The sequence below is a fragment of the Mchenga conophoros genome, linkage group LG16 (assembly GCF_057382185.1).
Source record: "Mchenga conophoros isolate Kocher_MC1m ecotype Shallow Benthic linkage group LG16, M_conophoros_male_GT1.1, whole genome shotgun sequence".
Classification (NCBI taxonomy): Eukaryota; Metazoa; Chordata; class Actinopteri; order Cichliformes; family Cichlidae; genus Mchenga; species Mchenga conophoros.
The window spans coordinates 13,567,852-13,592,534 of NC_140541.1; the positions used below are offsets into that span (position 1 = coordinate 13,567,852).

At 43.0% G+C, this 24,683-nt stretch overlaps 1 protein-coding gene across 2 annotated transcripts; it reads right to left on the reverse strand.

Annotated features, from left to right (window-relative positions):
• Nucleotides 1-11,747: 11,747 nt before the first annotated feature.
• On the reverse strand, nt 11,748-22,715 carry etv5a (ETS variant transcription factor 5a). Of its 2 annotated transcripts, none has more exons than XM_085249172.1 (13): nt 22,438-22,715; nt 20,753-20,893; nt 20,485-20,578; nt 20,351-20,398; nt 19,992-20,042; nt 18,349-18,472; nt 17,954-18,256; nt 17,538-17,848; nt 15,044-15,106; nt 14,635-14,703; nt 14,250-14,419; nt 14,056-14,163; nt 11,748-13,713 (listed from the first exon to the last, which is right to left on the reverse strand). In XM_085249172.1, exons 2-13 carry the CDS (start codon nt 20,798-20,800, stop codon nt 13,483-13,485), a joined length of 1,620 nt encoding a protein of 539 aa, XP_085105298.1. In that variant the 5' UTR covers nt 20,801-20,893; nt 22,438-22,715; the 3' UTR covers nt 11,748-13,482. The 2 variants fall into 2 exon arrangements, with proteins under 2 accessions (XP_085105298.1, XP_085105299.1); XM_085249173.1 differs by having other exon boundaries at nt 14,062-14,163; nt 22,438-22,685.
• Between the last annotated feature and the right edge of the window lie 1,968 nt (nt 22,716-24,683).

Genomic DNA, 24,683 nt, shown 5'->3' on the forward strand with positions numbered 1-24,683 from the left:
TACCCTGTTGTCACTTACCTCAGTCTGGTAGTTGAGAATAGCACTCAGCAGATAACTTTTTTTGAGGGGCGGGATTACATGTATTTATACACAGTACAATTTTATTTGAACATTGAGAAAAACTAATACAATTCAAGTACAGTTTTCATGGATCGATCGATACTAGCGTGATTGGATCGATACTTTGATTTTAACTGTGTTAATTATTTCTTTGGAAAAAGTAAACCTCAAACATGCACTATATGAAAAATGTCCGAATCTTTTTTTTGTGTGTGCTTTAGAGACAGAAAATTCCAGGTCTCCAAAAGCTCAGTTAAAAACACATGAAAAGGTGAAAGGTGTGTTTTTTGTGTTAACTAATTATTGCGGAAAGTAACGATCACAGTGATGATTAAAACGTGTTCAGAATTTGGAAATTGAGAATTCATCTCATAAATCGTGGCACATACTCTCCCCCAATTAGCTGCCCGAATACTTTAAAATTATTGGTACTGATTGTATCCATATCAAAATTTGTAGTTTTTGTACAAAGTATCAGTATCAGATACTACCTTGAATTTTACTTAATATCTAATTGGAAAGGAAATCAGTGGTATCCCACATCACTAGTTTTCATTTCCTTTACTATCATATGTATATTGGACAGTGGTAATGTCCATATTAAACATGGCCAAAGTTTCAGGTAATGAGCATGGTGTTAACAGCAGGGATGAGGAGTGAGACTTGTGAGGTCAAAGGACAGCATGTTAATTTGCTTGTTTCACTCTCAGTGGCATGATATTTAAACATAAGACCAAGACCAGATTTAAATATCTGAAAAACATATGGGGCACAAACACAATATATAATTTTTTTAACATAACTGTACAAAATGTACATTATATTTTAGAATAATTTACTGGGAATAGACTGCATTGCAATGGTGCCGACATGATTGGCTTACACTAAAAAACAGATACAGTGCTGTGAAAATATTTTTGCTCCCTCTTAATTTCTTTTTAAGTATTTGTTTAAGATCATCAAACTAATTTCAATATCAACAACAATGCAAGTACAAATACAAAATGCAGTTTTTAAATGGTCCTTTCATTTCTTAAGGAACAAAAGCTATCCAAACCTATCTGGTTCTGTCTGAAAAAGTAATTGCCCTCTAAATATGATAACTGATTGTGCCACCCTCTGCAGAAAAAACTGCATCAGCTGTTCGATGGCAATGACTCTTTCACATTGCTTTGTGTAAAGTTAATATGTCAATCCAGTCCCACTGGTGGAGTTTTGAGCATGAACGCGGCAGATGTGATGGGACTCAAACCTTCCAAAAAAATTTGTTCAATCGGTCCATAAAATATTTACCCAAAAGTCCTGGAGATCAAGACATTTAATGGCAAACATGAGACAAGCCTTTGTGTTGTTTTTGGTCAGCAGTGGGTTTCATCTTGAAACTCACCTATGGATACTGTTGTTGCTTTCTATGATCAAGTACATTCTACCTAATGTTCACACTCAGAGAGCAACTTGGGGTTAGTATCTTGCCCAAGAATATTTGGCATGCAGACTGGAGCAGCCATGTATCAAACCATCCACCTTCCAATTAGTATGACCTGCTCTACTACTGAGCTACAGCCACCCCAAGTCTTTCCCATTGTGGATAATAGGTGTCGCTGTGGTTCACTGGAGTCCACAGCCACTCCTTCCAGACTGATAGATGTCACTGACTTTGTTTCTCATCTGTTCTTGAGTTTCTTTAGATTGTACCATGATGTGCTGCTTTTCTTTTTATGTTTTAGCCTACTTGGTTTCTTCATTCATCATGTCTGGCAGTAATCAGGCCTGAGTATGGCTAGAGAAAATTACTCATGTTTTCAAGAACTATTCATCCATTACCTTTTCATATAGGGTCAGGTAGGTTTAGATAGCTTTTTCTCTTAATAACTGAAATCAAAATTCTAAGATAAAGTGTATATATAATAATTTAACTATCATAAGTTATCTTTTTCTAACATAAAAATTCGTTTTATGATCTTAAACATGCAAGTGTCACTAATAAAACAATAAAAAAATAAGAAATCAGAATGGGGGCAAATACATTTTATCAACACTGTACACGGTGTGCAACAGGCCACCTATACTTTACACCTATAGGAGCTGCTCAGCCATGACAAACTCAGGACACATTTGTTACTTAAAGTACTGACTCTGAGCCTTTATTTTTGTTGGTTATGGCTGTCAAACGTCTGGCTGTACAGTAAACACATACCGTGCACAATATCGTGTTAGTCATTTAATTACAAATGAGAAGGTAAACCAGATGCCCTAGTACTTACTTTATGTGCTTTAGTAGAATTTGTCCACTAGAGGGCAGAAATGGTTAAAGTAAAGTAAGCATGACCCTCTTAAAAATCAGAACTAAATGCCATGTGGGTGGTGTGTGTGTTTGTGAGAAATCAGTTATGCAACAGAGTTTTGGTACTAAAGTCTCACCATGGTAATGAGCATTGTGTGAAACACAGCATGTTAGCCAAATTCTGTGAAAGATTTGAGCTGTTCCCTGGTAGCGTGACCCAAATTTCTCAGTAACTGAAGCCAGAACAGTGCGGGTGATCCTCTCAAACTACAGTTTAAGGATTCTTTGTGTGTCTGTGTGGATGGACACATCTGAAAGCTCACAGCAGAAAACACATCACAATGAATTGCTTTGGTTCAATAACTTAAATGCAACAGCTCACAGTTGTGTACTGTATGTATGTGCGAGGACTGCCCATTTTGTTGCTCTCTTTTCTCTCTGTTGGAGCCAAAGGCAGTGTATCAAGCACTCTGTTTGTGTATTGATTTGGAGTGATATTTATAATGCTGCCTTAAACATATAGACACCCTGCCCATAACTTACTGTTCAACTTTGTCAAGTAATTTAAGTGGTGATGGACAAGAAGAGGTGTTTCAAAGGTGACAGGACTTTTTCAGGGCCTCACTTGCTCCTGTGAAATGAATCACAGTCATTGCATTGGCTTATTTTTGATCATGGACAGCAGGTTTGTAACTGGGAGAAAGAAAACTATATAGCACCTCAGAATTAGGTGGTCATTTTCAGACCCATTGACAATCTACAACAGCGGGCCCCAACCTTTTTTGCGCCACGGACCGGTTTATGCCCGACAATATTTTCATGGACTGGCCTTTAAGGTGTCGCAGATAAATTCAACAAAATAAAACTAGTACCGGTACCGAAAAAAAGAAAATTTATTCATAACACATGTGAAAAGACCCAGGAAAACCGAGTTAACGATAAAAACGATAACAAAATAACGCTGAAAAACGATAAAAACCCTGAAAACTATACATTTCACACCTGAGCCTCAACTCTCGCGGCCCGGTACCAAACGACTCACGGACCGGTACCAGTCCGAGGCCCGGGGGTTGGGGACCGCTGGTCTACAACATGCAGAAAGATCTGGATAAACATGTCAAAGATCACCCTGCCAGTGATCAGGTACCCTGCTGGGATAATAGGCTGGCCAAAGGAGGAGATAGAAGCCACTGATATCAAGACCAAGAAGCTCCTGACCATGCATGGATGGTTTCAGCCCAAGTCCAGCACCCTGAGGCTGTACGCTAAGCAAATAGAAGGAGCCCTGGGACTGGTGAGTGTCAGAGCCACAGTCCAGGAAGAAACAACAAACATCCACGAATACATCAGGAAGATAGCCATGACTGGCTGTGTGCTCAGTGAATACCTCAGGCAGGAAAAACCCAAGAAAGAGGAGGAACCATCATGGAAGGACAGGCCCCTCCCGGTATGTAACACTGGCAGATGGAGGAGGTGGCTGACATCCAGAAATCCTACCAGTGGCTGAACAAAGCTGGACTGAAAGACAGCACAGAGGCACATAATCATGGCAGCACAGGAACAAGCTCTGAGCACAAGATCCATAGAGGCTGGGGTCTATCACACCAGGCAAGACCCCAGGTGCAGGCTGTGTAAAGATGCCCCAGAGACAATCCAGCACATAACAGCAGGGTGCAAGATGCTAGCAGGCAAGGCATACATGGAACGCCATAGCCAAGTGGCCGGCATAGTGTACAGGAACATCTGTGCCGAGTATAACCTGGAAGTCCCGAGGTCAAAATGGGAGATGCCCCCAAGGGTGGTGGAGAATGACCGAGCTAAGATCCTGTGGGACTTCCAGATACAGACGGACAAAATGGTGGTGGCTAACCAACTGGACATAGTGGTGGTAGACAAACAGAAGAAGACGGCCGTAGTGATCGATGTAGCGGTTCCGAATGACAGCAATATCAGGAAGAAGGAACACGAGAAGCTGGAGAAATACCAAGGGCTCAGAGAAGAGCTCGAGAGGATGTGGAGGGTGAAGGTAATGGTGGTCCCCGTGGTAATCGGAGCACTAGGTGCGGTGACTCTGAAGCTAGGCGAGTGGCTCCAGCAGATTGCAGGAACAACGTGGGGAGATCTCTGTCCAGAAGAGCGCAGTCCTGGGAACAGCTAAGATACTGCACAGGACCCTCAAGCTCCCAGGCCTCTGGTAGAGGACCCGAGCTTAAAGGACAGGGACCTGCGCAGTATCTTAGCTGTTCCTGCGCTCTTCTGGAGATCTCCGATGTTGTTCCTGGGATATACATACAGAGAAAAACCCAACAATCATATGTCCCTCTATGAGCAAGCACTCTGGCGACAGTGGGAAGGAAAAACTTCCTTTTAACAGGAAGAAACCTCCAGCGGAACCAGGCTCACAGAGGGGCGGGGCCATCTGGTGTGACTTATTGGGGTGAGAGAAGGAAGACCAGACAAAAGACATGCTGTGGAAGAGAGCCAGAGATGAATAACAAGTATGATGCAATGCGGAGAGGTCTATTAACACATAGTAATGTATGAGGCTTGACCAGAAGAAATCAAAACATCTCTCTCCAACTCAAGAAAATGTGGTAGCCATAAACATGTTAGCCAGTTCACCAAGTAGCCTCTACTATGTAGTTATGCTATTGAAATACATGAAACATGTAACATGCTGTCTAGCATTGTCTTGAGGTAATATGCAACGCCTCATCATGTGGGAGCAGATGTTGCATATGTCCCACTGAAAATGCTACGTCCAGATGAGCAGAATCAACCTTTTGCGGCCTGTATATGTCGTTCAGCACCAGTGTTGGTCAAGTTACTTGAAAAAAGTAATCAGTAACTAATTACTGATTACTTCCCCCAAAAAGTAATCCCGTTACTTTACTGATTACTTATTTTCAAAAGTAATTAGTTACTTAATTACTTAAAATGATTAACAACCTGAATAGGTAATAAAGCGATAGATCTTTCAGCCCAATTCTATTTTTTCTGCATAATCCATCATATAAATGTAATCAAATGAAAAAGTCTCTTTTTGAAACTAGTTTTATTAGTTTTAATCTTTTAACTTTACACATGAAGCAAACATTAAATTATATGCAACACTCTCTGACTGGAAGAAATTTGTTTAACATTTAAACCTATTTTCTGCATATACCAGTCTATAAAATAAAATAGTTTTTTGTGTTTACACTCACTCTTTCAAATAAATGCACGTAAAACACAGCAGAAAATAAATCAAATCAAAGACTCAGCGGTCCTGTTGCTCTAGTTTCACCTGTATAGCAGGAGTGGGGCAGGCGGAGGTTTGCCCTGGTGCAGGTGTGTCGGTCAGTGGAAGGATCTGGCAGTTTCACATTCCCGTGGCAGCGTACTGTCGGTGCTTGCTTGGAAGTTTAGGAGTTTTTTTCGCTGTAAAAGAAGTTTTCTTCCAATGCAGTGAGCAGCGGACGCTAATGTTTTTGTCACTTTTTACGGAATCAAACTCAAAGTAAGGTCAGTACTTCCACGCTTTAAACGCTGCACGCTCATACTCTCTCCCGCACTCCTTATATTATCCATTGTTGATCTGCACAGCTGTTGCCACGAATATCGCACTCGCTTAGTCATTGTCATGAGACACTGTCGCAAAAAAAAATCACGGTTTTAGTAACGCAGTAATGCAGCGTGCTTACGGGAAAGTAACAGTAATCTAATTACCTTTTTTGCAATAGTAATCCCTTACTTTTCTCGTTACTTGAAAAAGTAATCGGATTACAGTAACGCGTTACTTGTAACGTTACTTTTAACGCGTTACTGCCCATCTGTGTTCAGCACTGATGGCAGTATTCCAGATGTGCTAATGCAGGATTCAGGATTTTGAACTGGGCGCTGATAAGAAGCCAGATGGTCCCTCTCCTCTTCAGGTCATAGGATACTCTATCCACCTTTTAGAAAAAAAACAAAAACAAATTTTGGCTCTTCAGATCACTGAACAGTTTTTCACTTTGGCTGAGTGCATTTTAGTTTTGGTTGAGAGAAAGCAGCAGTGTTTTTGGGATCAGGAAAACTCTCATTTATGGATGATACGGTGAACAGTGTTCAGAGATTTCTAGATGTTTTGATGAGCCCATGTAGCAATTTGCATAACAGAATGTGTTTAATGCAGTGCCACCTGAGTGAAAATCACAGGCATTAAATATTAATTTTTGTCCCTTGAGTAGAGCAACTTCTCTACCCAAGGGACAATATCATCTATATCATTATGTAGCTGATGACATGTTCAAAGTCTTTACAATTTTATGTTGAGGAACATTATTCTGAAATTGTTCCGGGATTTTTCTTTTTGCAGCTGGTGAACCTCTGTCCAGCTTTTCTTCTGAGAAACCATGTCTCTCTTAGATGATGGTTTTTTTTACCCAGTTATGTTACTGCCCAGTTATCTTAACCACTAACTTTTCCGGCCTTTTGTTGCCCCATCCTAAAAGTCCAACAACTAATCTCCCCAGTTCTCAATTTCAGCTGTGATCAACAACCTCAATGCCATTCACCCATCTTAAGTGAACTTTTGTACACTTCTAGTCAACTAAAACCTTCCTTCAGCTACTTTCCTCAGGCAGAAGAAAACACAAAGAGGTTAATAAAAAAATGTATTATGAGTGCTGTTAGAAACTATACTCATATATACACATGATATCAGGCAGGGGAACCTCCCTGGAGCTCACTAAAAGGCCTTTCATAGCATTCAAAGGCACTCTGCTCTCTCAATCAATGAAAAGTAGCACCAGGCTGTGCGAGTGGAGGCCAGAGCTCGGCTTTTATACTCCGTGGTTTGATAAGGCTCTGACTCATCACCACGCAGAGTGCTGCTGGCCATCGAAACAAAGTCTGAGTCTAAAGCTTCACAGATACTATCGGATATATACTTGAATTTGAGAAAAGTTGCAGTTTAACCCATTAACCATATTATAAGTCAGACACTGTAGAAATACAGGCTAGCAGTTCCCTCGTGGTCCTGGCCATTGATGCAGCTTTTTGAGATTAGACTGTGAAGCCCTGTTTATTATGAAATATTATCTCTTTGATTTGTATTTTGCTTTGTTTTTCATCTTCCTGTGTTCCCTTGGTCACATCCTCTTTTTGGTCTTAGTTCCAGTTTGGATTTGTTTTATTCCCTCAGTGTTCCCCGTCTTGCCTTCTTGTGTCAGTTTCCCTAGGATAAGTCCATTTAGATCTCTGCCTTTCTCCATTAGTTATAATTCTCACATCCTGTTTTATTTTCATAGTCATGTATCTCTTCTCTTTCCTTTCGTTTCTTGTATTTAATTTTAATTCCTCTTGTCTTTACATTGCTTGTTTTTTTCTGGAACTGTCGCAGTCCTCTGCTTAGCCCTCAGGGCGTTTGTGTATATTATGGCGTGCTCTTTGTTACCTTCCCTTGTCCGTTCAGTTTTGCCTTGCTTTTTGGACTTTGTAAACAGCCTGAATGAACAGGTTCACATTTTCAAAAATTCAGTCTGCCTCCCAAGTCTACATTTGGGTCAAAAAAATCATAATACTACTACGCTTTGACTATAGTTGAACCCCACAGATTTGGAACTTCATGAATAACAGCAGTTGATCCTTTTTTCCTTTTCGTTTTAAAGGACGGTGACTCATCTTCAGAGGAACTTGCCGTGAGGGCTCCCACTGCGTGGTCCAGGAGAAGCCTCACCTCCCTGGTCACTGGTTCTCAGCTCCATATTTACGGTTAAATATGCAGCAGCTAGCCACCTGCCTGAGCCAGATTCCACCATTTTTCCATCTTCAAAGAGGAAGCATGTTCTTGTTGCAACTGCCACAAACCTGAGCCAAAGTAAATTATGCTTCTTAAAGACCATGCCAGCTCCTCTCCACTCCCAGTGCTGAGAACGAGAAATGCCAGATCCATATCAGGTCTTCTACCTGGGCCAATGGAGACTGGGCACCTGCATGTTCCTCTGTCTCTACCTGGGTCGGCTGAGGTTGGGTCCATGCAAGTCCCTGCTCTAAAGAGGAAGAAGGAGGTCTATATATGTGCTTCAACACCACTGCACCCAATACTTTGGATTGCAATTGGTGATGGTTGATGCAGCTGCTGGAAACCCATTCCAGGACGATCTCTATCCACTGTTCTTGAGCTAAACTGAAGGCCACATGAAGTTTGAAGGTCTGTAGCGATTGACTCTGCACAAAGTTGGCAACCCCTGCGTACAAGCACCTCAGTATCCACTCACCCCGCTCTGTAATTTCATGTGACCTACTACTTTGCGACTGAGTTGCTGTTGTTCCCGATTGCTTCCACTTTAAAGACGATTAACAGTTGACTCTGGAATATTTAGTGGCAAGGTGCACAGGTGGCACCTTATCACAGTACCACAAGATCAATAAAGCCTGGAGTCCACCACACAAGGTAAGATCCAAGGTGTAGGCTGTGCAAAGATGCCCCTGAGACAATCCAGCACATAATGGCAGGGTCCAAAATGATAGCAGGAAGAGCATATGTGGAATATGTGGGATATATGTGGTCTGCATAGTATACAATAATAGCCATTCTGAGCATGGCCTGTAAATCTGAGTCCATCTGACAGACATGAAAAGGTCTGGAGAAGCTGTTGAGAATATTATGCTGGCTGTGATGTAGTTCAGTGTGACTGGTTTGGTAGTGATCAGTGATGATCTAGGGGGAAATCTCCGTAGAGGGATGCAAGGAACTCTACAGGCTAGCCAACAGAAGCCTGACTACCATCAGGTATCTGGATGGATTTCTCGTGGTACAAGACAATGCCTGGCCTTTTGTGGTGAGAGTATGTAGGCAGTTCCAGGAGGATGAAAGAATTGATACCACTTTCCTGAACTAAGTTCAATAGAAAACCTCTGGAAGGAGTTCTACAGGCTGCACCTCAGATAGTCCAGGAGCTCAGTGATGCCCAACTCCAGATTAAGAGTGTGCACCAATGTTGTCAGGGATGCATACAAGCACCTGCGGGCCAGAAACTACTCAATACCATTTTTAAGACTAGCCTGCCGCATAATTTTTCAGTGATTTTCGATATTTATTTTCTATAAAAAGATGTGGCATCCTTCTGTCCATCTGTCCATTTATTTACTTTTGCTTATCTGAGGCCAGGTGGGAGCAGCAGCCTAAGCAGACCACCCTCTCCCCTGCCACCTCCTTCATCTTATTTTGGGGAATACATAGACATTCCCAGGCCAGCCGAGAGATAATATCTCTCCAGCGTGTCCTTGCCTGCTCCAGAGCCCTCATCTCACCTCCCTCATCATATGTATAAGGGAGAAGCCAGTCACCTTTCGCAGAAAGCTCATTTCTGACATTTCTATCACAATCTCATTTGTTTAGTCACTACCCAAAGGGTAGGGATGTAGATTGGCCAGTAAATAGACAGCTTCACTTTTACGCTCAGCTCTCTGTTCACCACAATGGACTGGTACAGCAGTCACATCACTGTAAGTAAGTAAGTAAGTAAAATTGTATTTATATAGCACATCTCTAGATAAAAAAAAATCACAAAATGCTTCACAAGGTATAAAACAAAAACAGACAAAAGTTAACAATGCAATTCTAAAAAGTTGTTATTTAAAAGTGATCACTGAGTCCGCAGATCTTAAGTTCTGAGGAAGAGAGTTCCACAGTCTGGCGGCCACAGTGGCAAAAGCTCTATCTCCCTTGGTTTTCAGCCTTGTATGCTGAACAACAAGTAGGCCCTGATCACAAGACCTCAGGGACCTACTAGGGACATAGGGCTGTAAAAGTTCAATGATGTAGGCTGGTGCTTGTCCTTGAAGAGCTTTAAATGTCAGAACCAGTATCTTAAAATGGACTCTGAATTCAACGGGGAGCCAATGCAGCTGTATAAGCAACGGTGTTACATGAGAGTACCTTGCTGCAGCATTTTGGACAATCTGCAGACGCTCCAGGGAGTTTTTGTTTAGACATGTAAACAGTGAATTACAGTAGTCCAATCGTGATGAAATGAATGCATGAATAACAATCTGTAGTCTGTCAATCTCTCAATCCCTTCTCCCCTCACTTGTGAACAACACCCTGAAGTGCATAAACTCCTTCACTTGGGGCCAGATCTCATCCCTGACCCAGAGTGGACCTGCCACCTTTTTCTGGCTTTTCTGGCTGTGGACACTCAGATTTGGAGGTGCTGATTCTCATTCCTCGCCGCTGTGAATGACTCCAGTGTGATTTGGATGCCACCACCTGATGAACCCTATAGAACCACATCATCTGGAAAAAGCAGAGATGGAAATCTGAGGCCACCAAAGTGGAAAATTTCTGCTACCGGGCTATGCCTAGAAAGTCTGTCTATAAAAATTATGAGCCATAGACCCTCTCAGGGACGCTGAAGAGTGTGATCCCCTGTAGCTGGAGCACACCCTCCAAACCCCCTTCTTAAAGATGGAAACTACCATCCCACACTGCCAATCTAGAGACAGTGTATTTGTAACTTTGAAAAAATGTGTAACACTGTTACGCTCACAGTAAGACGGTAAATTAATAGTAATTCTTATATACTGTAGTGCGTTTCCAAATGAACACTCAAAGTGCAACATGCTTCATTTACCCGTTCACACAAGCACTTTTTTCTATTCATAAGTGCTCTCTGCCTAACATTCACAGACATCCAGATTCTGATGGAGCAACTTGGGGTTAGTATCTTTCCCAAGGATATTTGTCATGCAGACTGGAGCAGTCAGCGACTGAACATCCAACCTTACAATTAATCAATGGCCTGCTCTTCCTCCTGACCTACAGCCGTCTAGGACCCCAGGTCCTAGGTTGAATCAATCAGCCAATGTTAATGTTAATCAGCCAATTGATTCCCTCCCACAGTCCCGAGTCATGGATGTTAGGTTAACTGGTGATTCTCAACTTAAGTGCCGAATGAGAACCTATACATTTTTATTAGCACAAACAGGACAATTGTTTAAACTAGCGATGCGGACACAGGTTAAACTGCAGATTAAATAAACTTCATGCAGACTTGTCTGAATTCTCAAGTTGTACTGTATGTTTTTTGTACACAGGTCTCAATGGACTAAATATTTAACAAATTGAATAACAGATTACCAAAAATGCTCAAAAGCCTTAACCTGAAATATAGCATTGAAAAAAAAAATGCATGTATATCTTTGTCTCCTTTTTTCATTGCTCAAAGCACATTTGGATTAAGCAAGTAATCATTTACCAAGAAATGCAGCAGAAAGAGTCAGGAGAGGCATGTGACTCACACATCAGCCAGGTCAAGCAGTGACTGCCAGACCACCACAGCCAGTCAGCTGACTGGCTCATTGCAAGTAGGAGTAGGAGTGGGTGGATGGAAGGAGAAGGGAAAAAAGAAGAAACACACCACAAGTGCAGGCAGTGAAGCATTAAGGACTGTTTATTGTACCCAGTACAGATTATCAGAAAGCCAGCAGTGTAAGAAACACATCGTGAGGGGGGGGGAGCTGAAGCCTGTACAAGTGCAGACAAACCCTGTGCCTGAGTTGCATTACGTGATAGAACACGTGTTCACTTTGGCCTTTGCTGGTACTCTGGCCTTTATACGCATACATTTTACAGGCAAGATAATATCTCAGCCTTTCTCCAACCCAACACAAAAAAAAAAAAGAGTAGTTGTAGTCTGCAGTAGTTGCATCACAAGAAAAGATTTTTTTGTTTTGTTTTTGTAAAAAAAAGGTACATTTCTATTAGAGCCAAAACTATACAGCTTATACATTAAAATCAAAACAAACGCAGCCTTATAGCAAAAATATATACTTTATATAAGTTTGTCTTTGCCCCCATTCAGAAACAGATAAACACAAAAAACTGCAGAGAATATCACAAATATCTTCTTTGTCCAATGACAGTAAAGCAATATGTTAGTGGACACAGTCTTGAACAGATTACACCATGCAAAGAGAAACAGAGGTCTCCTGCTGACAGCTTGTGATTGGCAGAGGTGTCAAATGTCCAAGTTTCACCTCTTTTCTTTCTTTTTTTTTTTTTTGCATGCAGCATCCTGATGCTCCTGCCATACTGGTGCATCAGAGGAACTAGTACACTGCCAAGGAAACATTAAGCACCCAGACAGAAATACAAAAAACAATGAGCAATGTGACCATTTATCATACAACTTCTTAGGCTTAAAAAAAGAACAGAAAAAAAGGAGATGGGAGTTCTATGCTAAAGTTTGAGCAATACAGACCCAGCAGTGATGAACGGACATGAGGAGTGTACTGTATAGACCGTAGGCTCTTACTGTGGGGTGCAGTCTTTAAAGGGAAGCGGATACAATCTCTTACACGGGCAGAACAGTTAAAGAACATTTACACGAGAGAGCAGCCCAACCAACTGACTAGCCTGAAATACAGCAACGCCTCAGAAAGGACCTGAGAGTTCTGGGTCTCTGAAGTCTTAACAGAATCATAAAACAGCTGGCACAAAAACAAAAACAAACAAGGTTGTCCTATCTACAGAAATGTTTTCAACATATGCTGTGTGTTTTGTCAATCAGTTTTAATGCATTTAAAGCCCTTTCACGGATCTCATGGTTCAAATGTGGTGACATGAATAACTTGGGGACCATAAAGGCAACTATTAAGAAGTTTAGAATATCTCATTAGATTCGTCATGTTTATACTGATTGTTTTAAGAAGAGCAGATTGTCACAAAATCAAAAGTGTAACAATTTTTTTTTCTCCAATCTCTTACAAAAGGAGGGGTGGGAGATCTATCAGTCCACCTAAAGTTGGCTGCCTGTGGCCACAATTCATTTGGTCTCCACAGCAACAGCAGCCTATCTTGCTGAGTAACCTAGTCCAGTTCACCATCACTGGTTTTACAACCCTCTCTTCTCTTGTTCTCTGATGGTGCAAGTAGGGGAGCCTCGCAGGCCCCCTCCCGCCCTCTCCCTTCATTCTCAGCTGAGGAGCCAACAGAGTTCTATTTTCCAGCGAGCAGGAGAGGGAACCAAGAAGGAGCAGAGTGCCAGGATGTTGATCCAAGTAGCTCTGCAGCTCCAGCTCTGGATTCTAAAGACTGGGCGCCGACAGACTTATTGGGAGTGTTTGCATGTACATGTGTGTTTGTGAGTTGGGGAACCCCCACTGCTCATTTAGTAGCCGTAACCATCTGGAAAGGGCAGGCCTGCCACACACTGCTCCCCGCCGTCCAGCAGGTAGGGAGCAGTTTCGTCATAGTGAGTGAGGGGCACGGTGTCATCGTCGAGCCCCGGCAGGCTGTCTGGGTCAGCCTTAAGACTGGGCCTCTGTTTGTCGGGGAAGGCCATGGAAAACAGAGCCTCGGGGTCACACACAAACTTGTACACGTACCGCTCACCAGCCACCTGAGCAACGAGACAAAACACACTGAGATCAAATAAAGAGCTTTAGATCTACAAACGTGTCATTTTATTTGTACAAAACCTCTGCGCTACTGAGTAACCTGATTTAAAAAACTAATTCAGCATTATTCTGTGTTTTTCAAATTAAAATATAAATGATTTCTGTTCATTTTAATGCACTAATTCAAACTGAGTCAGACAACATCAAACAAACACACACGAGAGCCTATTTACCAGTGGTTAAGATCAGAGGATGGCTCATGGTTGTATTTAAATATCAACGTCACTATATTAGCCTCATTTAGCACGCAGCTGCTGAGGGAAGAAAAAAAAAACTGAACGTGCCTTTACCTTCTGCATGATGCCCTTCTCATAGTAATAACGCAGTGAGCGGCTCAGCTTGTCGTAGTTCATGGCAGGTCTGTTCTTTTGGATGCCCCAGCGACGAGCCACCTACAGACGACAAGAGACAAATAAAGACTGTAGATTACAAACGTCACAAAGGATGTTAGTAATGCTGCACAAAGGCGAGGACTGACCTCCTCGGGCTCAATGAGCTTGAATTCCATCCCACGACCAGTCCAGGCTATGAAGTGGCCGTTGGCTGGGTCGTCCAGTAAGGTGACCAGGAACTGCCAGAGCTGCAGGGAGCCGCGGCGCTGATAAGGAGGCCCATCACGATAGACTGAAGGCTCCTGTTTTACTTTACCTGTGAGCAGGAGAGGATGGAATTGAAAGAGGCCGAAGGGGAACCAAGCAGGAGGGAAAAAAAGAGAAAGGCTCAATCAGTAATGTTCTCCAGCACAGCCACAGTGTGGTGAGACATTCCTGCCAGATGGTGAAGCGCGCTTGTTTATTAGGCAGCGTGTAGAAAATTCCCACTGCTTTAAGGGCGTATAATACTGCTTTTGTTTTTCTCCTTACCTTCTAATCTTTCAGGAACCACGCATGTATCATCAAAGTACAGCTGAGCATCTCTGTCAAAGGAGAAGCCTGGAACAGAAGAGAAAAGAAGAAATCCAGCAGATGAGAGTGAGTATATTTTTGATCTGATATGAAGGCCAGTGACCATGGTCAGTCCAGACATCCAAGCTTAATGCAAAGCAACAGAACTGAGCTGCTTGTATGGATGTAGCGCACTAAGGCCTTGGTGATATTAGAAATGTACTGTGCATGTGCATCTGGATTGACTGATCGATTCACTTCCCCATGAATGCTGCTGACCGCTCTTTCCACCTCATGCTGCGCTTTCAGTGGCTCAGTAAGTCGTGAGGGTCACAGGAGAAACTTCACATGTGAAACGATTCAAAAGCAGAGAAGAAGCTGAACTTACTGTCATGGTTATTTTGGTAGAAGCTTCCAGCTCTCCCGAACGATGACTGACAGTTAGGCACTTCTGTAGACAAAGAAAATACAAGACTAAATTTAGACCAGAAGCACCCTCGTTCTCACATCAAACATCAAAATCCACCTAACAACTGATGGATATATTCAGGCCACTGTGCACAAAGACACACGGCTTTGATGCTGTACTTCAGCAGAGTTGTGGTTACATTAATTTTGTCCAGGCTAAATTAATGTATTACTGTATTTTCGCTCCACTTCACACATGGCCTATGTTCATCTAGAGGTCCAACAGCTGTGCAGAAAAATGCATAGTCTGCTTACACATTTGAGTGGGCTAAAGCCCAGATCAGAGCACACTGCACCGCACTCAACATCCCCTGCATGTCCTCCAAGCCTTTAAATAGGATTAGCACCATGGTGGCTGTATTAAATCTCAATGACAATCAAGTTACGCCAGTTCCTCCCCCTGAGGGGTCAAAGCCTGCCTTCCGTTTTCAGCATCTCTGCAGAGTGTACTAACCATCCACACCACAACCTCCATTGCTCTGTCTCCTGTCTGCTGATAAGAAAACCAGACATCAATCTTAAACAAGTGTTTCTTAAAGGAGCTCTGCAGCTGCTGTTATTAATAACATACATAATCTTTAAGTAAACTGAAGGTGTGCTTGCAACGTGTGAAAGCTAGCATCAGTCAAAAGTGATGCATGACACCGTCCACCCGTGAGACTCGGGCACATGCAAGTATTAATATAAGTGACCTGGACACGAACCAGCCCCTACCAGATACCTGTACCTGTCGTAGTCAACTAGCATTTCTACTCAAATGCGATTTTCCTGTTCATAACATTAACTCATTCACTGCCAGCCATTGGCAGTGAATGAGTTAAACCCATTGACTCATTCACTGCAATTGACGGCTATAGACGTCAATGGCAGTGAATGAGTTAACAAGCAATGTGACTATAGCCAGCTAGTTGCATAAATCTTGGGATTTATGCAATGGCTAGTACCATTATTATCAGCCAACTGATAATAATCTGGACATGACCAGCTAAGGTTCCAGATGACTTCAAGAGTTTGGATTAATTAACGGAATTTATCCACTCAAGACAGTAGTTTGCTGTGTGAGAGTCCCAAATGTGGCATATTAAAAGTTACTTATCCCATTGTAGAAAGCCACTAATTTCTACTTGCAAACAGGCAAGCCAGAGTTGGCTAACATTTCTCAGAAGAAAATAGCACTAAGCTCAATTTTGATCCCAAAAACAAAATAACTCCATGCACTGAATGTCCTTTTGCCTTTCTGACCACTGCTTTCCCTCGACATTCATGTGATCAAATTCTTGTTTGGCCTGATGAGCTTCAATACATAAAACTAGCTTTCTCCTGGATAAACATTATGTGCCAAAGGAGACAAACTGCTCAATACCAATGTACCAGCTAGCTAGCTTAGCTCAAAAGCCAGCAAAATACTATCTGACACTATATTCACTTACATATTTATGTATGTTGTTTAGTGGAGGAACACAGCTCATCTGAGGAAAATCTATCCTTGACATAGAAGCGACTCTAAAGCATGTTGAAGGCAATTGAAAGAGTTGGTCTCCTCTCTCGAAAAGACTGGAGTCTTTCTATGGTTTGCAAACGCTCAGAAGAGAATAAATTATATGTAGATATGCCCAACATGAACATGTCCCCTCCATCTAGAGATATGAGGGGACTGTGACGTAGGTATTTAAAGGCTATAAGAACCTAAGAGGATTTGTCATTACATCACAGTCCAGCCAGCCAGTGATGTGCCCGCACACAGAAAAGGAATACAAAGTGAGTGACGGGGTAAAGATAAAAAAAATAAATAAAGAGTTGCCGAATTTCAGGAAACAGGGATGTTTATGCAACAGAGCAGGGATAACAGCTGGCTGTGTGGGCGTGGGGTCGCTCTGGTTTGTTTGAATTAAACCATGTGAGCAAGCAGCCTCTGTGCCCTCACTCATAGCGATACTTTTTTAAAGAGGAGCAGCATCATTTGGCCTCAAGCTGACAATTTCAAAGCCCTTAGAGCCAACTTTGCTGTCCGTTTTGGGCACTGGCCCAGATCCTTTCCAGGTAGGCTCAGTGAAGACAAGGTTCTCTGCACCTGGCTGAGTGACCCACTTATTTCTCTCCCTCCCTTGGAAGCTAATGTTGAGCTAGAAGAGCCACTTTTACTGGCACGACTCTGGCTTTGAGGATAATTGTGTGTTTAAAATGAGTAGCCGTGTCCAGACCTCTGCTGCATACTAAAACTAACAAGCATGTGCTGATGCCCAGAACAAACATGGCCAGGCACATTCCTCGCTCTCAGTTGGCCCTACTTGCAGTCCTGAACAACTGCTTTCACACAGCTTGCAAATGATGCGCAGAGAAAGGTACCCAGAGAACTCGACAAGGAAAGGTGATGAGCGCTTCACATATTTTATAAGTGCTGCCCTTTGACTCACCGGAATCGAAGCAGAAGTCTCTAGGCTCCTGTTTGATAGCCATGGGGTGGAAAGCTGCCTGACGTGGAGGGCCCGGGGGTCCCATGGCGGGGACACCCTGCTCTGTGTATCGTGGGTCAACGAGCTCCTGCTTGAAACCCTGGGGAGGCACAGCCACCAATGGCTCTGACATCTGCCTGTGGTATGGCGGCCGGCCATCGCGTGGCAGGCTGTTGGAGCTGCTGCTGGGGGGCTGAGGCAAGAACTGGGGGCGCCCTTGACTCTCAGATGGGGGGAAAAGTAAACATGGTTCTGACATCTGCCTCTGGAATCTACACACGGAAGAAGAAGTAGAGAGACGATGTAATAAGTAAAGCAAAAAATAAATAAATCAAAATCACAGAATGCAACAGCAAAGTTCATCTGTGGAGGCTCACCTGTGCTCAGGTGTGAAGCTGTTGGCATCCTGGCTGACAGGGGCACAGGGCACGGCAAAGGGTGGGCTGTGGTTGTTGACTGGAAGGCCCTGCGCGTTGGGAGGGGCTGTGCTCGCTGTTATAGACTGCTGGATGTGCACTGGACGAGCGCCTGGGGTTGGGTTAGCTACATGGGAGTGCAGAGGGGGGGTCTGTTCACTCAGTGGGTGGGTTACTGCTGTGCTGGTGGGGCCACAAGGAGAGACTGGTGTGGAGGGGGGAGTTAGTGGCTTGAACCCGGGAGTGGGCTTCCTGTCGCAGGCACTGGGGATCAAGAGAAGGGACGGAGGTCAACATAAAACTGGCTAGAAATCCTTCATTTAGAGAGGGATGTGGAACGTAATGACACAACATACCTGTAGCTATAAAGGCACTTCTCTCCGTAGGGCATGGGACTCCTGTCCTGGTGACAAGGAGAAAGCTCTTTGGAAGGAGTCAGCTCTCGTTTGATCTTGGCTGGTGGCGGGCCATGAAACATCACTAGACAGGAGGAGACACAGAGACAAGGAACACGACTGAGTGCATTAGATAAACTCCAGATATGACCTAATTGAAGCCATAAGCATAAGTGCAGCAGTTCTCTTAACCAGATTTGGAAGTGAGGGATAAATGGATGCATGGACAATGTCTGTATTCCCCCGACTGACAGAGCCACTTAGCAGCTATTTATCATCTGCCCTAATGACGTTTGACTGAAAACAACCATCTATCCACCATCACTAGGTAGCATGATACTAACTGCGCTGTACACACAAAAGCTATCAAACCTCTCGTCTGATTCCCATTACAGCTGTCAATACCCATACTGATGAATCAGTGGAGCTGTAATGTAATGGCTGTGAATGATTTTCATTCTCCTGTGCTGTAACCATTAGACACTAGCTGCAGCTTTCTGCCGATCGGCCGCCGTTTCCGGGGCGCCACATAATAGCCAGGCAGAAACTAGATCCCCAGGCACAGGGGAGCACAAGCCAAATAAATCACTCGGCGTGCTGATGGACCTGTGTGGAGATAACAATGGGCACGTGAGCTCCCCCGAGTGCACTCTGAAACTTGAGCAAGCGAAGGAGCGGCTCACCGTGTGATGTCCTGCCGACTTTGGAAAGGCTGGTTTCGCTGAACTTGTGCGAGAGAACAAGCTGCAGCCTGGCAACAACAACAAGTGCCCCTCTCTCTCTCTCACACACACACACGGCATACTGACAGCACAAGGTCAAAGACTACGTCACAGCGGCATTTTACAGCGCTTACAACACTGGATGGAGCCTTCTATGAAAACTCATCAATGCATCGACCTCCATTTTCTCCACCTCTGCAGGCTGGTGGACCACAGAGGCCAAAACTGAGAAAGGCAGCCCTGACAATGAGACATTAACCACACCCTGTCTACACCTCCCACACGCTGGACCAAAACATAAACTCAGAGATAGGAGAACTGGAGGGGGTACTCCACTTGGACATATATACACTGCCTCAGTCCTCTGCAGCTTTAAAATGACCTATGAAGACAGTTTGAAAGACATGATTTGTGGAGAGCAGGACTGTAACAGGCAGCTCTATCCACTGGAATCTAGCCCACTTCAGCAGCAGGGCCTGAGTGCGGGAAAGTGTGAAATCAGATTAGGAGCTTGGCTCATGTGATGCCCCATGCCAATCGGCTGATTAAACTCAAAATGGAGGAGCGGGAGAGAGGGAGGGAGGAGAGAGCAGCTTTTTCCCAGAGCTGTGTTTTTGAAGACAAAGAGCGATGTTAGTGAAGACGTTCTGACAAAAGACAGAGACATGAACCAGCAAGAGGGGAAAAAAGACAGTAGGAGGAATAAGACAGATCTTTAAGACGCAAACATTGCAGTTTCAGTTGGGTTTTTAAGCCTGAAGTGCCACCGCTGCAGGACTCTGTGCACAGGTTTGCCCAGGCTCACTAGTTAGAGCCAGGACGAATACAAGACTGTCGACAACAGTAGGACTCAGAGATAAACAACAAATATCAGGTACTCACAGTTATCTGACTGGAAATCTGGGACAAACTGTTCGTCATCAGGCACCTGGGCTGTAAAAGCACAGGAAAAATGTAGCATGTTTTAGAAGAATACACACATCACACAGTAAGTGTCCTACTCTCCAAAAAACATGAAAAAAAAAAGCCCCATGAAAAAAGGGTCTGAGTCAGCAGTTTGCACAAGTCGTACTTTGCTCTGAAGGTTAACTCGGAAACAGTTAATCTTTGATGTTATAACTTTACCAATTTCATCCTGTTAACTATTTGGAAACAAAGTGGCACATAACACATGACTCTACTGATGTAACTTCTACCAGAAGAATTGAGGGTTTCTGAGCAAAAACAAATGGAGAACAAACCTTCTGCGATCCAGATCTCCTGGAGCTGACTGAGGTCTTGGAAGAGTTCTTAAAAAAAGAAAAAGAAAAAAGATATTAATCATAAAGTACAGTAGCTTCTATCTCGAAATGCTGATCGACACCAATGCTGTTACCTTCCGTGTCCTGGGCGAGTTCCGTGTCAATAAATTTCCTTTTCCTATCGTTTAGAGGCCTGCTGTGAGCTGCTTCCTCCAAATGGGATTTGTGCTGTTGGAGAGGACAGAGACAAAGAAATGCGAAATGTCACGCAGCACCAGAAGATAGGCGATGGACAATGCAGATGATCTACTATCAGGGCAGGTGCGTGTGGCGGGGGTGGGGTCCAATCATGATGTCGAGATAATGTTTGAAAGTGTGATGAGGCTGTGTGTGTCCACTTACACTGGGTGGGACCATAAATGGGACTTGCTGGTCATAGAATCCGTCCATGTTATCTGCGTCGATTAGGTGGGGGCTCACAAAATTAAGGGGAGGGGGAGGTATTCGCTTTAAAGCGACAGCGTCGAGCGACTTTCTGGGTCACTGGAAAACAAACAGCATGTGTCACAAACCTGCTCGGATAGCCCTGTTCTCAGAAGCACTGACTGTTACGGTCAAATTTTACAATCTGGTACACCTTGTTGTCATTTCTGAGCTCTGACTTCATCTCACAGGAATGTATACGTGTACTTGCACTATATTCTTGTGCCCTTTATCTGAACTACAAAACAGCTCTTTGAACCACAGAGGCCCAATGTAAACACAATCATTAAAGAACACATGTAACATGGTTATATAAGCCACACTCATTGACCATCTGTGGGCACTACTTTCCACTATAATCAGCTTGGAGATCTTGAGTAAAAGACTTGGAGAGATGTCTGTGGCATGCTTTAAATCTCAAAGCTTCCTGAATGAGATAGGAAAATGGGCCAGTCACAGAGCTGATTAGTGTCTTACAGAAGCTTGGAGCTATTGTTGGGTGACAATGGTGGTGTTCCAATTGGCAGAAGCAGAGCTCCTCGCTCCCCTGCGTCCAGTATCATCCCGTTAGTGACACTAGTTCCCTTTAAACAATAACACTGGGCAGGAGCGCTGCCCTCTGTTCTCCCTCGGCACACAGACATGACTCACTCCTCTTATCTCCCGTTAATGGATGACGAATAAAAGGATAGCTGCTGGGCAATAATTACAGGCGCCCAGCACAAATAGTACCTTTAACATTAGAACTCACTGTACAGCATGTCACGTGGGACTTTTGTTCAACTTTAAGCTAAGTTGGCGCATTTGTTTTCTCCATTTTGCCTCCGCATTCACACTGATTTGTTAGACGAAGTGAGAATTTAGTTGTACGCACGAAGCAGGCGTTTCAAATATTTTTATTCAGACAGTATACTTGAATATTTCTTTGTCTTTATAGTAAGCGCGCTGTGTCGAAATTAATACATACAGCGTTTATTACCATCGTTAAGTACAGCGGCATACCGCAGTCGGTTTTGGCACAAGGCTGGTGCTCAGAAACGTGAAATACGATGTGCGACATAAACATGCCAAAACCAGACAAATTTAAGCAGCTTTAGCAGAACTGAAAAAAAAACTTAAACTCTCATTCGGCGCATTCCAGACCTTTTCCTAAAAGAAGAAAACATATTTTGGAAAACTTTTTGCACTTCAGCCTTGACCGGGGACTGGGGGGCTACGCTCACCCGACACCCCCCTGCTGCCGCCTCCTACCCGCCCTTCCCCCACCCACCAAGCCCTCCCTTGTTTTTCTCAATGGTGTGAAACTCGATCCGTGTGGAAAAAAAGCGGCCAGTCCATTCATAAAAATCACAAACAGTCGCCTGAGCGTGCTGATAAGCCAAAGCTAACATCCACGCAGATAAACCAGGGGTCAAATCCAACACATGCTGGGTTAAAACAACACGCACAGCGACTCTATTTCACTCGGATATAAGTAGATATAAAATGGTTAAGATGGCGTTGCGCTCGTTCGTAGTCTAAAAAGAGCATTAGAAAAACATGTACCCATACGAGGGATTCGCAAAAGCAAGTTTTTTTTTGCCAAAATAAAAATTGTAGCCTACCTTGTTTGTCTATATATATATATACGTCCCCTTTTTCGAAACAGTAAGATAAAATATCCAGAAATAAGAAACAGCGTGTCGAGAATCCTGTATTCGCCTGCGTACAGACAGACTGATGTGTCCCCTTCGACTCGCAAAACTTGACTGAGCTTTTTTTCTTTAATGGCCCGGTCGATTCTCCCCTAGGCTCGAGCAGCACGCAAGAGACGCACTCTGATTGGTGGAATTAATCTGTCCGTTAAGTAAAGAGCCAATGGTTTCTCCGGAGCCATGACTTATACATGAAGCTCGGCTTGGCCAATCACAGCGCAGTGATGGCCTATTTTTATGAATGGCTGGATTTCATTCACATTTTTTCAACCATCAATGCCAAGAGGTATTTGTTAAAGGGCCAGCTGCAGTGGAAATATACAAAAAATCGAAACCTACACAGAGGGTGCCGGAGCGACGTCAGCGTGACCTTTTCCTGTGCTATATAATGATAGATCATTATGCTGTCAGAACAAATTGGATATTAGCTGTGCTTTTTGAGACACAGAGCATTTAAAGTTAAATTTAACACCGTAGTAATGTAACAGATTAGTTTTTCAGGAGAATGACGCAAATGACAGAGGATTAATATGGATAATGAATAAGAAAATGTTTCATGGCAGCGAATAAATTTTAAAAATGAAATGAAAAGCTGCAACACTGTTGCACCATGGCTGTGTGCACATGACACTGTGTGTATAGTTTGCGTCTGGTGAGCCTACAGAATTATCTCACAAAAAATAGGATCAGCAGCATTATTTACATATTATATATCAATCTCAATAACCATTTGGCAATGCAAATGTGCAGCACCGTCAGAGCGCTGAAGTTAAGTGCAGCTGAAATAGGCAAAACATGCTAGTGTAAAATGTAACTGGTGCAAGAAGCTTTGATGAACACACAGCCTATATAGACAAATGCTTTCTAAGCATTTAGTTTGTAACTCTGTTGCATCTTGTAGATTCTTGTTATTAATATTGTGTATTTATTTTTTACATTGTAAGTATTTTTTGGTTACGAAGCTTTTCTTTCTGAAAAATCTTATCCTATTAGCAACATACAAACATTTACCCCTCACAACCACTCTGTTCCCCGTCATTTCCGTTTCTGTCCTAAAAGGAAAAAGAAAAGTCTTTGCTATTATCATTTATAATTACTAATTACTAATAATTTAAATTAATACATAATAATGTAATTATGTATTATTACATATAAGTTCATTTTTTTCACATTTTTAACCATTTGTTGTCCTTTGGTTTTCTTTCTCGTGAGGCATTTCCTTGAAAGTCGCTCTGTCCTACAGTTTGATAACAGAATAATAATCTCTATGATGTTTATTGCAGTGACTTTAAAGAGAACCAACTATGCTAATTTCTAATACCGTTTGTTTTTTGGTTTTGGACTAGCTTTGCATGTTTCTTGAACACACACTAATCTTATCATTTGAAATTTTGTCCATTTTCTTTTCCCATGACATCCAAAAATATCACAGTATGTAATTGAAAATAAGGACAAGCAGAATGGGGCGACTTTTTTGACACATCAGCAGTGTTGGGGCGTAACGGAATACATGTACCGCCGTTACGTATTTAAAATACAAAATATGAGTAACTGTATTCCGTTACAGTTACCGTTTAAAAAGGTGGTATTTAGAATACAGTTACTTTGTTGAAATAAATGGATTACACGGCAGTACTTCCCTGTTTCATATTGTCGCGGGTCAGGACTGTTTGGGTTTTGTTTGACAGCTACGTTCTGTTGTTCCAGGCGGCAGCGTTACGGTTGCCATGGTTACAGGGTGACGCTCTCTGTCTGCGTGTTTCCTGGGTGAGAGAGCGCCTTTTTGTTGTTGTTGTGCTAAGCTAATAGGCAGAATGCTACAGGTATAGCTCTAAAGAATGTAGCATCATAGGCAAGCAAAGTTGACCCAGACAACAAAGTAAAGCTATTTTTCGGCTACGAGCCCGACACAGAACCCGCCGTATTAGCCAGAGGTCCCTTTACTAGGGTTCGGAGCCGCGGACCTTCAGTAACAGAAATAAATCACAGCAATAGTACATTCACGTAGTTGTAAACAGCATGATAATATATTAAGTAATCCAAAGTATTCAGAATACGTTACTCTCATTGAGTAAGGTAACGGAATACGTTACAGAATACATTTTGGGGCATGTATTCTGTAATCTGTAATGGAATACATTTTAAAAGTAACCTTC

Coding starts and splice junctions, on each gene's coding strand:
- etv5a (XM_085249172.1), bottom strand. CDS start 20,800: ATGGACGGATTCTATGACCAGCAAGTCCCATTTATGGTCCCACCCAGT. Junction 20,043..20,350: donor GGAGATCTGGATCGCAGAAG/GTTTGTTCTCCA, acceptor GTGCTTTTACAG/CCCAGGTGCCTGATGACGAA. Junction 15,107..17,537: donor AGACTTCTGCTTCGATTCCG/GTGAGTCAAAGG, acceptor CTTTGTCTACAG/AAGTGCCTAACTGTCAGTCA.